Source organism: Numenius arquata, chromosome 23 (genome assembly GCF_964106895.1).
Source record: "Numenius arquata chromosome 23, bNumArq3.hap1.1, whole genome shotgun sequence".
Taxonomy (NCBI): Eukaryota; Metazoa; Chordata; class Aves; order Charadriiformes; family Scolopacidae; genus Numenius; species Numenius arquata.
The window spans coordinates 7229371-7242640 of record NC_133598.1 but is presented as its reverse complement, the minus strand read 5'-3'; the positions used below and the strand labels follow the sequence as shown (position 1 = coordinate 7242640).

At 48.1% G+C, this 13270-nt stretch overlaps 2 protein-coding genes across 2 annotated transcripts; both read left to right on the top strand.

Annotated features, from left to right (window-relative positions):
- Window positions 1–257: 257 nt before the first annotated feature.
- LOC141474671 (keratin, type I cytoskeletal 19-like) lies at window positions 258–3633 on the top strand. The gene is made up of 8 exons (XM_074162682.1): window positions 258–713; window positions 1355–1437; window positions 1627–1783; window positions 1978–2139; window positions 2501–2626; window positions 2721–2947; window positions 3105–3193; window positions 3614–3633. Exons 1-8 carry the CDS (start codon window positions 258–260, stop codon window positions 3631–3633), a joined length of 1320 nt encoding a protein of 439 aa, XP_074018783.1.
- Window positions 3634–8947: 5314 nt separating this feature from the next.
- On the top strand, window positions 8948–12754 carry LOC141474679 (keratin, type I cytoskeletal 19-like). The gene is made up of 9 exons (XM_074162695.1): window positions 8948–9143; window positions 9204–9451; window positions 10236–10318; window positions 10467–10623; window positions 10818–10979; window positions 11341–11466; window positions 11561–11787; window positions 12321–12412; window positions 12735–12754. The coding sequence occupies exons 1-9, from the start codon at window positions 8948–8950 to the stop codon at window positions 12752–12754; spliced, it is 1311 nt and encodes a 436-aa protein (XP_074018796.1).
- Window positions 12755–13270: the final 516 nt, after the last annotated feature.

Genomic DNA, 13270 nt, shown 5'->3' with positions numbered 1-13270 from the left:
GTGAATCAACACAGGCATACCTGAAGGGAACAGTAATGCGTTAGACTTGCCTCAGACACAATTCCCCTTAGCACATCACCTTTGGCATGAGCACTAAGGCTGGCAAACGTCATGGGAAGCTGGATGGCCTTCCAGGTGACACCCACCCAACACCGTATAAAGAGCCACCAGCGAGGACAGGAGGCTGCACTCTGATTTTCTGTACCAGGCTGTGAGCGGGCTTTGCTTTTGGGGCTGGATTCCTGATTCTTTCAACCATGAGCTGCAGCATCAAGAGAACAACCACCACCTCTTACAGGAGCGGTGGAGGTGGCAGTGGTTGTGGTGGTGGTAGTGGAAGGAGTTCTTCCGTCTCTTGCCGGCGATACGCCTCCTCGGTGACAGGCGGAGGAAGCTATGGCGGGGGAGCATGTGGCATTGGCTACACAGGGGGCATGAGTGCTGGCAGCCTTGCTGGTGGCTTCAGTGGAGGCTTTGGTGGCTTTGCAGGAGGCTTTGGTGCTGGGGGGGACATCCTCCTGAACGGCAATGAGAAGGTCACCATGCAGAACCTCAATGACCGCCTGGCCACGTACCTGGACAAGGTGCGAAGGCTGGAAGAGGAAAATGCTCAGCTGGAGCACCACATCCGGGAGTGGTACAGGAAACAAGCTCCCAGCGTTTCCAAGGACTACACTTCCTACTACCAGACCATCGAACAACTCCAAAATCAGGTAGGAGCACCCGAATAACGCTGGTCCCACTTGTAAGAATGTCCCCCTTCCCTCTGGCTCTGGCACAGATTGAGGCATCAGGGAGTGCTCCACCAGGCCCACACACGCTGGCGCACGGATCTGAAATCCCACCTTCTACAGGTGCCTCCAAACCAAGCGTGTGTGGTTTCCAGTCTTTCCTGCTGCTCCCACCCAGTTCAGCTGGATGGGTGCTGAGCCAAAGCACCTGGACTGCAAAACCTGAACTCCCTTGGTCTCTGCACACTCCTACGCAGACCAGATGGGAGGACCAAGGCTCTCCCTTACAATTAGGTTAAATTGGTACCAAAAAATATAGAGTTAATAGGCCATGAAGAAGCACATTACAGGGAAAGGGCTTGATACATTCCTTAGGACACATGGAGAACTCTCTCTAACTTGAGATGGAGAAGCAAAGAGTACGGATTTGGGAGGAGGGTCTGTGATAGCCTGAGTTTTCTTGAAAAGTGTATTTGGAGTGTTGCCCTGTCATAGAGCCCCTGCACTACTGCAGGAAACAATGCCAAGACCCGCAACAACTGCCCAAAGCTTTGGGTCTTCTTTCTTCTTGCCCTGGGTGTCTTGACCGCAGAAAGACTCCTCTCCAAATTCCCCTTTTGCAGATCATTTCTGCCACTGTGGACAATAACAGACTGCTTCTGGACATCGATAACAGCAAGATGACTGCTGATGACTTCCGAATGAAGTGAGTACCTCTCTGTGAACCTCACATGTCTTTTCAATCCAGCTCAATCTCAAGAGACAAGACAGCACTGCCCCACTGGTGTTACTGAGTCTTCAGGTTGTATTGGGATACTGATCTGGGAAAGATGTGTCCAATTGACCGTCATCATCTCATTTCCCCATTTCTCTGTCCCTCTTGTCTCTGGTACAGGTATGAGAATGAGCTGGTCATTCGTCAGACTGTGGAGGCTGATATTAATGGCTTGAGAAATCTCCTGGATGACCTGACTCTGGTTAGATCTTCTCTGGAATCCGAGCTGGAGTCCTTGAAGGATGAGCTGATTGCTCTCAAGAGAAACCATGAGGAGGTAGGTTCTAATGATAAATAGCACGACCAAGACATAGTCCTTGATTCTTCAGGGTTCCCACGGTTACATGTCAAGTCAATTCAGCCTTATGTCCCATGAATGTCATTCCTTTGAACCTTGACACCGCTTTGCCCACCGTCCCCAACAAAGGAAATGACCTGTGCTCTTTGTTCCTCTCTTTGGCCTCTCTGCAGGAAATGAGGCAGCTCCAGTCTCAGACCGGTGGTGATGTGAGCGTGGAGGTCAATGCTGCCCCTGGCGAAGACCTGACAAAGATCCTGAATGACCTGAGAAACGAATACGAGCAGATCATCGAGAAGAACCGCAGAGAGGTCGAGCAGTGGTACGAAGTCAAGGTACGTCCCGAGGCACAAAGCAGAGTCTCCTCCTCTGGGAAAACCAGACACCCTGGGACGGGGCACGCAAAGCCTTGGGCTAAAGGGGGCGCTGCTCATGCGCACCTCGCTGGCCCCGGCTGGGGAACGGACAGGGAAGAGCTGCTGGGGAAAGACTGCAGGGCAGAGGGGCAGCAGGCCAGCCCTGGTCTACAAAGGGGGATGGAACGGCAGGATCTACAGGGCATTGACTGGGCTGTCCTCGACGGGGACAGGGTGACAGGGGGAGGCTCCCCGGCTGCCTTTGTTTGCCATCAGCAAATCTGCTCCCTGAGGGGATTTCCTCACTCAGAAAGTGTGTTTTGGCGTTTGTCTCCTGCAGATTGAAGAAGTCAATCGACAGGTCACTTCCAGCAGCCAGGACATCCAGACAAGCAGCCACCAGCTCACCGAGCTGAGACGTGAGACGCAGAACCTGGAGATCGAACTGCAGGCGCAGCTCAGCACGGTACGTGGGGCAGGATCGCGGGGGGCCTTCCCTCCCCGGAACGGGCAGGGACGGGCAGAGCTCTGGTCCTAAACTCCTGCACTTCCACTTCCAGAAAACCTCCCTGGAAAACTCCTTGGCAGAAACCGAATCTCGCTATGGCTTCCTGCTGCAACAAATCCAAGCGCAGGTGAACTCTGTGGAGGAGGAGCTGGCCAATATCCGCTGTGAGATGGAGAGTCAGAACCAGGAGTACAAGATGCTCCTGGGCATCAAGACCCGCCTGGAGCAGGAGATCGCTCAGTACCGGGCACTGCTGCAGGAGGGACAGCAAGACATTGTGTACGTATTCCGTGTTATACCAATAAAACAAAAAGAAATGTGTTGTACTTAATTGCTAATAGAGACTTGTTGTCCATGGAGCTACATCAACAGCTTTTTTGACTGAATATTCAGTGTTCAGTGGATTTTTGGTGAATTAATTGCTCTCCTTTTGCAGTGCCTCCCAAGCAGCTTTCCAAGGAGGTGGGAAATCCTCCCATTCGTATTCTACTTCCTACTCTCATTCCCAGTGTGGTGACATGACAGGTAAGACAATGCATTGTAAGGGTATGTTCATTAGTGGGTCACATCTACCCCAGTGAGAACAATATATTTTGTCAGGAAAAGGTTTTGTATTTTGGGCTAGGCAAGAACCCCAGCTCCAGTAGCCCCAGAGTGAGAGAACCTCATTGACTCTGTCATGGGGGAATCAGGAGTTAAAATACAGTAAGTCTTGCCCTTCCCTCCACCTAAATATAAACCACAGATTATAAACTTTCCAGGATGGGGTATACTTTTTTGCTCATTGCAACAAAAAAATAGAGTTCTGAGAAAGTGCCTTAGGTATTGCTGGGCTTGGAGCCTCCGAGCTTCCCTTGCTAACACAGCACATTGGGTGAGAGAATTCAGTTCAGCTGGAAATACCAGATTCCCTTGAAGGCAACGATTTGCTCTGTCTTTACACAGGACAGTCGAGGGTGTGCTAGAGCCCCAGCAGTGATGCCGGCTCCCTCTGACCGAGAGGCGTTAGACACGGACAACAAGAGACCCAACCCAGCGCTTCTGCAGCCCCGCTGATGGAACCAGAACGACGCGGAAGGAGCACCTCGTCCCCTGCCCATTGGCCCTGCTTCCATTCCACAATGCTTCTCCCACCCAATGTGTCTTTGGCGATGGGTTCTGTGATTCAATTCTGCTGATAACCCTGCTGCTAATAAAACTTTACTTCTGCAAAGCAAATAAAACCAATGTGTCTGAGACATTTAATTTAACAGACTTTGAGCGGGTATTTATCAAGCTTAACCAATCAAATACAGTTTGTGCTACCGTACTTTGTAGCACAGCCTCAGAACCATCTGGATTGCACTAAGAAAATGGACACCATGGCGAGACAATACCACTGAGCAAAAGGAAATGTCACTGTTTCTGAGCACGGCTGTACGAAGGCTGCATGAGGTGTGACGTCTCCCCAGCTCCACCCACGGGAACTGCCAGAACTCCCTGCTCAAAAGCAAGAGGTATAAGGTTGAAAACAGAAATCCATTCTTTGCACAATTCTCCTCCTTCCTGTGAAATTACAAGCCATTTGCCGTTTTGTTTTCTAATGGCTACTAAGGGATGGCTTTCTGCCCCCTTGCCTTGCTGCCTTTTGCTAAAGACAAGCTGAGTGATGGGAGTGAAAGGAGAAAGGAAATACCAATGATGGGCAACTCTCTGAATTATTTAATTAACTGTTAATGTACTAAACTGCTCAATGCACTGCTGTGGCTCATCTGAGCCCATTAATCTCTGGCTTTACTCAGGGCATCCCAGCGGCAGTTCCCGCGGGAAGGTGTGACTCAGGAGAGGTGTTCCAGTGCGTACGGCATTCCTGACATCACCTATTTCTACACCTTTGACTACGCAGAGAATTACGTATCACTGAAGTTAGGAAATACAGCCATCGAGGCAATGTGCCTGTTTCCTTCAGTGTCACGCACCAAAACCAGTCCTGTGTTTTATGCTAGAAATTTCAATTTAAACACCAACATGATACCAAGAGTGCAGTCTTTGTCAGTCCACTCAACTGGCTGATATTAGGCCTCAAGAGGAATGAGACACACCTTTCATCCACTGAAAGTATTTCCTATACTCTATTTTTCTGCTTAAGAAGATAAAATATGCAATAAAATTGGAAATGAGAGGGCAATGGTAAATTAGAACAGCTATTTCATACATATTTTGCTTTCTGAAGATGACAATGAAGCCCCCTTTCAATCTATAACCGTCCATCAGATGGACAAAGTCAGCCAGGTTCAATAAGTGCCCGTTGTCCCCTTCCCTACCTGTCACATCTGGGCTCTAGTATTTGCTGGTTCATCTGAGACTGAGGTATTGTTCTGTTCAGGTAACAAAATGAAAGGTTTTCTCATCACAAACAACTCACAAGAGTATTATTTAGGTTAGGTCTTCTCTCAGTCACCATGTGGCTTGGCTCTGCCATCACAGGACCGTAACTGCAGGAAGAATCCACAAAGAAGAGATTCTTTCTATTTGTGTTGAAAAACTGGGTTTCCAGACCGACCTTTTCCAGTCCAGCATCAGGAATTTGTATGAACAAAAGCCCTTCTCCAGAGGAAAAAAAAAAGCTAATTTCAGGTTTTAAGAGTATAGAAAGTGACATAAAGCAAATGCAAACATGACTTTCCTCTGCAAAGGCTGCCGGGATTCATTCACCCCTCAGCTGTGCTTAACAAAGCCGAAACAGGTTCAGAAGAGACCTTTTTTGAGGCAGGATTATGGAAACTCGAACTACAATTGCATATAAATAAGTGCTGAAAGGTTATTTTGCTTCCTTCTGATCTTCTGGAAGCACAGAAAAGTATCAGAATGATCAAAAATACAGTCTTCCACATGTGGGGTGAGGGCTGTATGGGGAACACGTGAGGAACAGGCCACAGACACGCCGAGAGCACGGCAGCCTCACCGCCATCGTCTCGGCCTGGGGGATGCTCCAGAAACCTTGTAATCTGTTCGATCAGGTATCTTGGTCTCACCGTCTGCTCTGGCACTTGCTTCACTTCACCCACAGTTCTTAGAAAAAGAAATACAGTTGCTTAATGTTCTGAAAAGATCAATGGGAAGGAAAAAAAAAAGGGCTTTGGCAGGGAGGAATTCAGAATTCAATGTTAACGTCACTGATAATAACAGCATATTCTAGAGGGCAGAGAGAAAGAGAACAGGAAAGGATTGCTCCACTGGAAGAGCTTAATTTCTCCTGGGAACTACTTCTAAACTTTTCCTTTTTCAGTGATAGGAAGGGCTACTGAACTCAATTAGATAGACTGTAGAATTAAAGTAGCTCCCCTTTAATAGGATTTTCTGTAGGTCCACACATGTACAAGGTATAAAGGTCCATCCCAGGGAGTCACATAAGAGAAAAATAAGAATAGAATCTGGGGCTACGGAAATGGCTCATCTCTGAACAAGCTGAGGAAATGCAGAGGTGAGTGATGGGCGATGGATGAGGGTGATGGGCGATGGACGAGGATGGATGGGCAATGGATGAGGGTGATGAGCGATGGATGAGGATGGATGGGCGATGGATGCGCAATGGATGAAGGTGGTGGGCGATGGATGAGGAATGCCCAGGTGGAGCTCCTGATGAAACTCAGGGGAGTAGCAATCTTCTTACCAAGACCACAGTTGACTCATTTGTTGTAGAACAATTAATTACCACTAATTGTTTCTGAGGTTGTTCTCTCCCTCTTGTGTGACTAAAGACATATACCCAGTAATGGCATCATAGCGTCTGTGAAAACCACCAACTGCTTTTGCTTCTTTCGCCAGTTGGGAGTATCTGTTTGTGGCCCCACATCCAATTTCTCCAGGGAGTAAACAGCACCTGGAAAGGCTTCAGAACGCTGTTACTTCAAACAAATGTTTCTGATTTACTGAGGTTCATAAGATGCATTATGAGCAAAAAGCCTCCCAGGGGAAGATACAATTTCAAAGCTCGAACAGTCTCGTCAAATGGCTGAGGAGCCTCCATACCCCCTACAACAGAAGCTGTCTGACCTTCCTCTGTCCTCACAAGGGCTATGAACGTTAATGGCACCATAAGAGACCTGGCTCTTCTGGCTTGTGAAGCAAATCAGTGTGTCCAAACTCAGCCAGCTCAGGCCACAGAGCTGCATCCACAGGAGGGTGGACTAAAACCTCAAGGAGACATGGAAATACCCATGAGGTACAGAACAAAGTCTAAAGTTCCTCTGTGATGCAGGTAGAGCAGTGAGCAGCAGTAAGCACAGCTGGATCTGCTATTCAAAAAAAAAAAAAAAGAGAGAGACAAAGAGACAAAGTGTCTGTTGATGGTATGAAATTACAGCATTGGGAAATGTTGGGAATTGTTGGGTCAGATGTTATGATGCAACGCTGCTGAGAAGGAGATACAAAATCAACACCTCTGGCATTAATGCCAATCAGCAATAAACATCTCATAGGGAAGAATAAAGGTGCATTTCAACAATCTAATGAGGAAAATATGACTAAGGAATCACACCCTGTGAGAAAATAATTTTTATTTTTTAATAATGATGACTCAGTCTCAATAACATATGCAAAGCACTGGTTCTGATGTGCAGATAATTAGAGAGCTACCAATAAAAGAACAATCATAATTATGAAGATCAAAGTATTACATTATCTTCAGCACATCTATGAAAATGTATGTAGGGAGATCAAGAAAGAGGGTAAGTGCCTTTCTGTGATTCCCCAGCCAGCCAGAACACACATTAGGAACTTTCATGGGTCTCATAATCATTGTGGCTGAGAGAGAAAATGTTGCTCCAGCCACAACGGCAAGCTGTGTGTGAGAGAGATCAAAAACGAAGAAACCAACAGCAAAAAGAAATAGTATTGTTTAACCCCCAAATAGGGATGAATTCCTCTCAAAGTCTAACTCTCACTTGAAGAGGCCCCTTGTCTTTCAGGCTCAACATTTGTTTTCTACAAGTTTTTCAAAGGTAAAATTTCACTTCCAAAGAAGGGGTCATCACATCCTGTTATCTTACAGAAATGCTGTAATCAGCAGTGCTGGAGAGACACCTGCAGTGTTAGAGAGACAAAAGACAGAAGGCAAGGGGAATCTGCTGGCTCCTCCCGGCCGGGTCCCTGCTATAGGGGATAGAAGCCCCTCCACCAATTGGTCACGGTCAATCTCAAAACAGTTTCTCTTTTCCATCCAAAGCTCCTTCAATGGAAGCACCTTCCAGACTCTTCTGCCTCCCACAGACAAAAAGCTCCCCTTACTTTCCAGCCCAAATACACTCAAAACCAGATCATGTCCTTTCCTATGTGGACAACGGGATTGTCCTGTATTTTGAATAGCCCTGGTACCTCCTTCCCTGAGAGCAAGCTGATCAGCACCTCTGCCTCCTAGCACCTAGCAAAACTGGGCTGAAAGCTGAATCCTTTTGCTCTCTTCTCTCAAGACAGACCCAGTGATGCCTTATAGATTCTAGACATCTATTGCAGTTTAAAATCATCTCTGAGTTATTGAAAATTGCACAAAGTACAATACAAAAACTCACAACTTTGAAATTCCATTATTGCATGTCCATTCCTCTGTGCAAGACACAGGATTATTTCCTGGACGTTATACTCCCAACATTTGGTGAGAAAAGGAGGAGTATTTTGTCTCCAAGGTTTATTCTATTGAGATTTACCACTAAACACTCTGAAAGACAGTACCCACACGAGCTTTCTTTGTAGGGAAGGACCAAAATTCTTAGAGATTCCATTTCCAGAAGTGTGAGTTACTGACAGTTCTACAGGTAAAACAAGACAAGACTCACAGGGTGTATGAGTTCATATCTCTCCAACTCCAAAACTACAACAGAGTAACTAGGTGGTGCTTTCACCACCCGCTTTCAGGACAAAAAATGACTACTAAGAACAAAGAGGAACCAGTAAAATGAGCCTCACTCACTAATTAGCCAGCAACATATTATCTGCAACAAAATCTAACACACAGCCACCCACCTGAAATTGCAGTGCATGCTCTGTGTGAATCAGCAGGCAAAGACAATACCCACGGGGAGGGCTGTCCCAAGCCCCAAAAGAAATTCCCCTTAGCACATCACTTTCAGCATGAGCACTAAGGCTGGCAAACGTCATGGGAAGCTGGACAGCCTTCCAGGTGACACCCACCCAACACCGTATAAAGAGCCACCAGCGAGGACAGGAGGCTGCACTCTGATTTTCTGTACCAGGCTGTGAGCGGGCTTTGCTTTTGGGGCTGGATTCCTGATTCTTTCAACCATGAGCTGCAGCATCAAGAGAACAACCACCTCTTACAGGAGCGGTGGAGGTGGCAGTGGTTGTGGTGGCGGTAGTGGAAGGAGTTCCTCCGTCTCTTGCCGGCGATACGCCTCCTCGGTGACAGGTGGAGGAAGCTATGGCGGGGGAGCATGTGGCATTGGCTACACAGGGGGCATGAGTGCTGGCAGCCTTGCTGGTGGTTTCAGTGGAGGCTTTGGTGGTGGCTTTGGTGGTGGCTTTGGTGGTGGCCTGGGAGGAGGCTTTGGTGGTGGTTTTGCAGGAGGCTTTGGTGCTGGGGGGGACACCCTTCTGAGCGGCAATGAGAAGGTCACCATGCAGAACCTCAATGACCGCCTGGCCACGTACCTGGACAAGGTGCGAAGGCTGGAAGAGGAAAATGCTCAGCTGGAGCACCACATCCGGGAGTGGTACAGGAAACAAGCTCCCAGCGTTTCCAAGGACTACACTTCCTACTACCAGACCATCGAACAACTCCAAAATCAGGTAGGAGCACCCTGACTAATGTGGCTCCATTCCCACATGCTGGTCCCACTTGTAAGAATGTCCCCCTTCCCTCTGGGTGGGAGGGAGCTGCTGGATCACCTTGCTGGTGGGATCATGGGCAGACCCCTGCTGAGTTGCGCCTCCCAACTCTGGGCTGGGCAAACCCCCACAGCACCCCACGAGCCAAAGGGATGTGCTCTGGGGGCACAGCCCAAGGCATCAGGGAGCGCTCCATCAGGCCCACACATGCTGGCGCACGGATCTGAAATCCCACCTTCTACAGGTGCCTCCAAACCAGGCGTGTGTGGTTTCCAGTCTTTCCTGCTGCTCCCACCCAGTTCAGCTGGATGGGTGCTGAGCCAAAGCACCTGGACTGCAAGACCTGAACTCCCTTGGTCTCTGCACACTCCTACGCAGACCAGATGGGAGGACTAAGGCCTTCCTTAGCTTTTTTTATAATGAGTGGAATTACAGTATCAGGGACAAAGACTTCAATTCCTTATACACCCAGAGAGCAGAAACCCACAGGTGTTGGTGATCTCCCAGCAAAAATGGCCTTCTGTTCTTTCCCCCATCAATGTCTTCTTTCATCAAAATATTTGGGGAAGCCAAAATCTTGCACACACCAGTCCTTGTGTCACAGCGGTTCAACAACTGTCTGTGGCCCCTGCGTTACTGCAGGAAAGAGCCGCAACAACATCCCATCAAAGCTTTCGGTCTTCTTTCTTCTTGCCCTGGGTGTCTTGAACACAAACGGACTCCTCTCCAACTTCCCCTTTTGCAGATCATTTCTGCCACTGTGGACAATAACAAACTGGTTCTGGACATCGATAACAGCAAGATGACTGCTGATGACTTCCGAATGAAGTGAGTACCTCTCCTGAACCTCGCATCTTTCGTGTCATTAATTTTATGAGATTCATGAATGCAGGTGATGATCCCCTGCCCCAGGTGGTATGACAAAGCCTATGCATTATAATGAAATTAATGTGTAATGCTTCTTTCTTTGCTACAGGTATGAGAATGAGCTGGTCATTCGTCAGACTGTGGAGGCTGATATTAACGGCTTAAGAAATCTCCTGGATGACCTGACTCGCACTCGGTCTTCACTGGAATCCGAGCTGGAGTCCTTGAAGGATGAGCTGATTGCTCTCAAGAGAAACCATGAGGAGGTAGGATCTAATGATAAATAGCACGACCAAGACATAGTCCTTGATTCTTCAGGGTTCCCACGGTTACATGTCAAATCAATTCAGCCTTATGTCCCATGAATGTCATTCCTTTGAACCTTGACACCGCTTTGCCCACCGTCCCCAACAAAGGAAATGACCTGTGCTCTTTGTTCCTCTCTTTGGCCTCTCTGCAGGAAATGAGGCAGCTCCAGTCTCAGACCGGTGGTGATGTGAGCGTGGAGGTCAATGCTGCCCCTGGCGAAGACCTGACAAAGATCCTGAACGACCTGAGAAACGAATATGAGCAGATCATCGAGAAGAACCGCAGAGAGGTCGAGCAGTGGTACGAAGTCAAGGTACGTCCCGAGGCACAAAGCAGAGTCTCCTCCTCTGGGAAAACCAGACACCCTGGGACGGGGCACGCAAAGCCTTGGGCTAAAGGGGGCGCTGCTCATGCGCACCTCGCTGGCCCCGGCTGGGGAACGGACAGGGAAGAGCTGCTGGGGAAAGACTGCAGGGCAGAGGGGCAGCAGGCCAGCCCTGGTCTACAAAGGGGGATGGAACGGCAGGATCTACGGAGCATTGACCGGGCTGTCCTCGACGGGGACAGGGTGACAGGGGGAGGCTCCCCGGCTGCCTTTGTTTGCCATCAGCAAATCTGCTCCCTGAGGGGATTTCCTCACTCAGAAAGTGTGTTTTGGCGTTTGTCTCCTGCAGATTGAAGAAGTCAATCGACAGGTCACTTCCAGCAGCCAGGACATCCAGACAAGCAGCCACCAGCTCACCGAGCTGAGACGTGAGACGCAGAACCTGGAGATCGAACTGCAGGCGCAGCTCAGCACGGTACGTGGGGCAGGATCGCGGGGGGCCTTCCCTCCCCGGAACGGGCAGGGACGGGCAGAGCTCTGGTCCTAAACTCCTGCACTTCCACTTCCAGAAAACCTCTCTGGAAAACTCCTTGGCAGAAACCGAATCTCGCTATGGCTTCCTGCTGCAACAAATCCAAGCGCAGGTGAACTCTGTGGAGGAGGAGCTGGCCAATATCCGCTGTGAGATGGAGAATCAGAACCAGGAGTACAAGATGCTCCTGGGCATCAAGAGCCGCCTGGAGCAGGAGATCGCTCAGTACCGGGCACTGCTGCAGGAAGGACAGCAAGACATTGTGTACGTATTCTGTTTGCAGATAAGGGGATAAAATGTGTCATAATCATTTCTCTATTGGGACTCTCAGAAGACAGAGTAGAATGTTTTATCAGTCTGTAGTTGAAATCTAAATACAATAGATTTTTTCACAGCACTCGCATTGAAATGCATATATCATAAACTTATTAAGGACATCAAACTCAGAGGGAAACACAGGCACTGAACCAGTGCCTCCTGGCCCGTTTGTGCAGAGGGAATTCCATGAGAGGAATCGCTTTGCAAAACCAATCTGTAATTTATCACCTTCTGCCAGGAAAGGAGCCAGCACAGCCAGACTGTGAGGGGAGAATCATACTTCTACAGCCTTTTGTCATTTCTGCTGCTACAACTTTCTAGGAAAATATAGCTGAAAGGAATAAAAAGAAAAATATAAAGATATATTTGCAAGGTCCAGGAAAAGCCAGGCTGTTACATGCACTGCACGTTACGTTACAGTATGTCTCTCTATGAACGTATTTATCATTCCCCTCATTAAAACTCCTTTCCTTGCACAGAACGGCTCAAGGAGCTCTCCAAGGAGGGGGAATGTCCTCCCACTCCTATTCCTCCACTTCCTACTCTCACGGGCAATCTGGTGACAAGGCAGGTAAGAAACATCTTCCAAAGCAGTTCCTAATGTATCCTGTCCCCGTGGCTTTCAGATTTTGTGTTTCATCTCTTTTCCTGTTAATACTATCCCTTTTGTTATGGCTTCCACGCTTGCCATTGCAACGGGGATTAAACCATTCACAGTCAAATCCCTTCATTCCAAGGTGTCTCAGCCTCAGGTACACACCCAGGCTGAGATCCTCTCCCACGCTTTTGCTGACACGGATGGACATGTAAATAACGGCTACATGGAAATGTCAGTGCTGCAGGAGACTCCTGATTTCCCCCTCAGAGTAATGCTTTCCCCTCTTGTTCCACAGGACAGTCAAGAGTGTGTTAAGAAACCCAGAGGGAGCACTGTCCCCCGGCCCAACGCAGACATTGCTCTACAAACGTGACCCACCAAGCTGAGATGACTAATTTCTAGGACTCTCCTAAAATATCTGCTTCCTTTTTACATTGTTCTTCATCTGCAGTCACTGTATCTACAGACACCTCTCTGCAGTGCAATTTGTGATCTTTCTGCTGATAACAATGCCTCTAATAAATCTTTACTTTTCTGCAATGCAAAGAAAACTGTGTCCAACAATCTCCTTGGTCTGTGAATATTGTACTGAAAGCTAGGTGGAAAAAATGAGATATACCTTCACAGAGAAATTAAGGTTGGGTGTATTATGTAATATGGCCCCAAAGAAAATTTTATGTCCTAACTTAATCAGGTGATGTCTGGATAAAATATCGGAGATGAATGAATACTTTCACATTAAACTCAAGAGTGACACCTATAGGGAAGAAAAAAGGCTGGGTGAAACCTTTTTCATAGCGTACATTGCAAGGGATGGGCAAGTAGTTGATT

Bases quoted from the DNA above. Each gene is read 5' to 3' on its own strand.
- LOC141474671 (XM_074162682.1), top strand. From the start codon at position 258: ATGAGCTGCAGCATCAAGAGAACAACCACCACCTCTTACAGGAGCGGT. The intron at 1,438-1,626 runs GTGAGTACCTCT...TCTCTGGTACAG, and splicing joins GCTGATGACTTCCGAATGAA to GTATGAGAATGAGCTGGTCA. The intron at 3,194-3,613 runs GTAAGACAATGC...GTCTTTACACAG, and splicing joins CCAGTGTGGTGACATGACAG to GACAGTCGAGGGTGTGCTAG.
- LOC141474679 (XM_074162695.1), top strand. From the start codon at position 8,948: ATGAGCTGCAGCATCAAGAGAACAACCACCTCTTACAGGAGCGGTGGA. The intron at 10,319-10,466 runs GTGAGTACCTCT...TCTTTGCTACAG, and splicing joins GCTGATGACTTCCGAATGAA to GTATGAGAATGAGCTGGTCA. The intron at 12,413-12,734 runs GTAAGAAACATC...CTTGTTCCACAG, and splicing joins GCAATCTGGTGACAAGGCAG to GACAGTCAAGAGTGTGTTAA.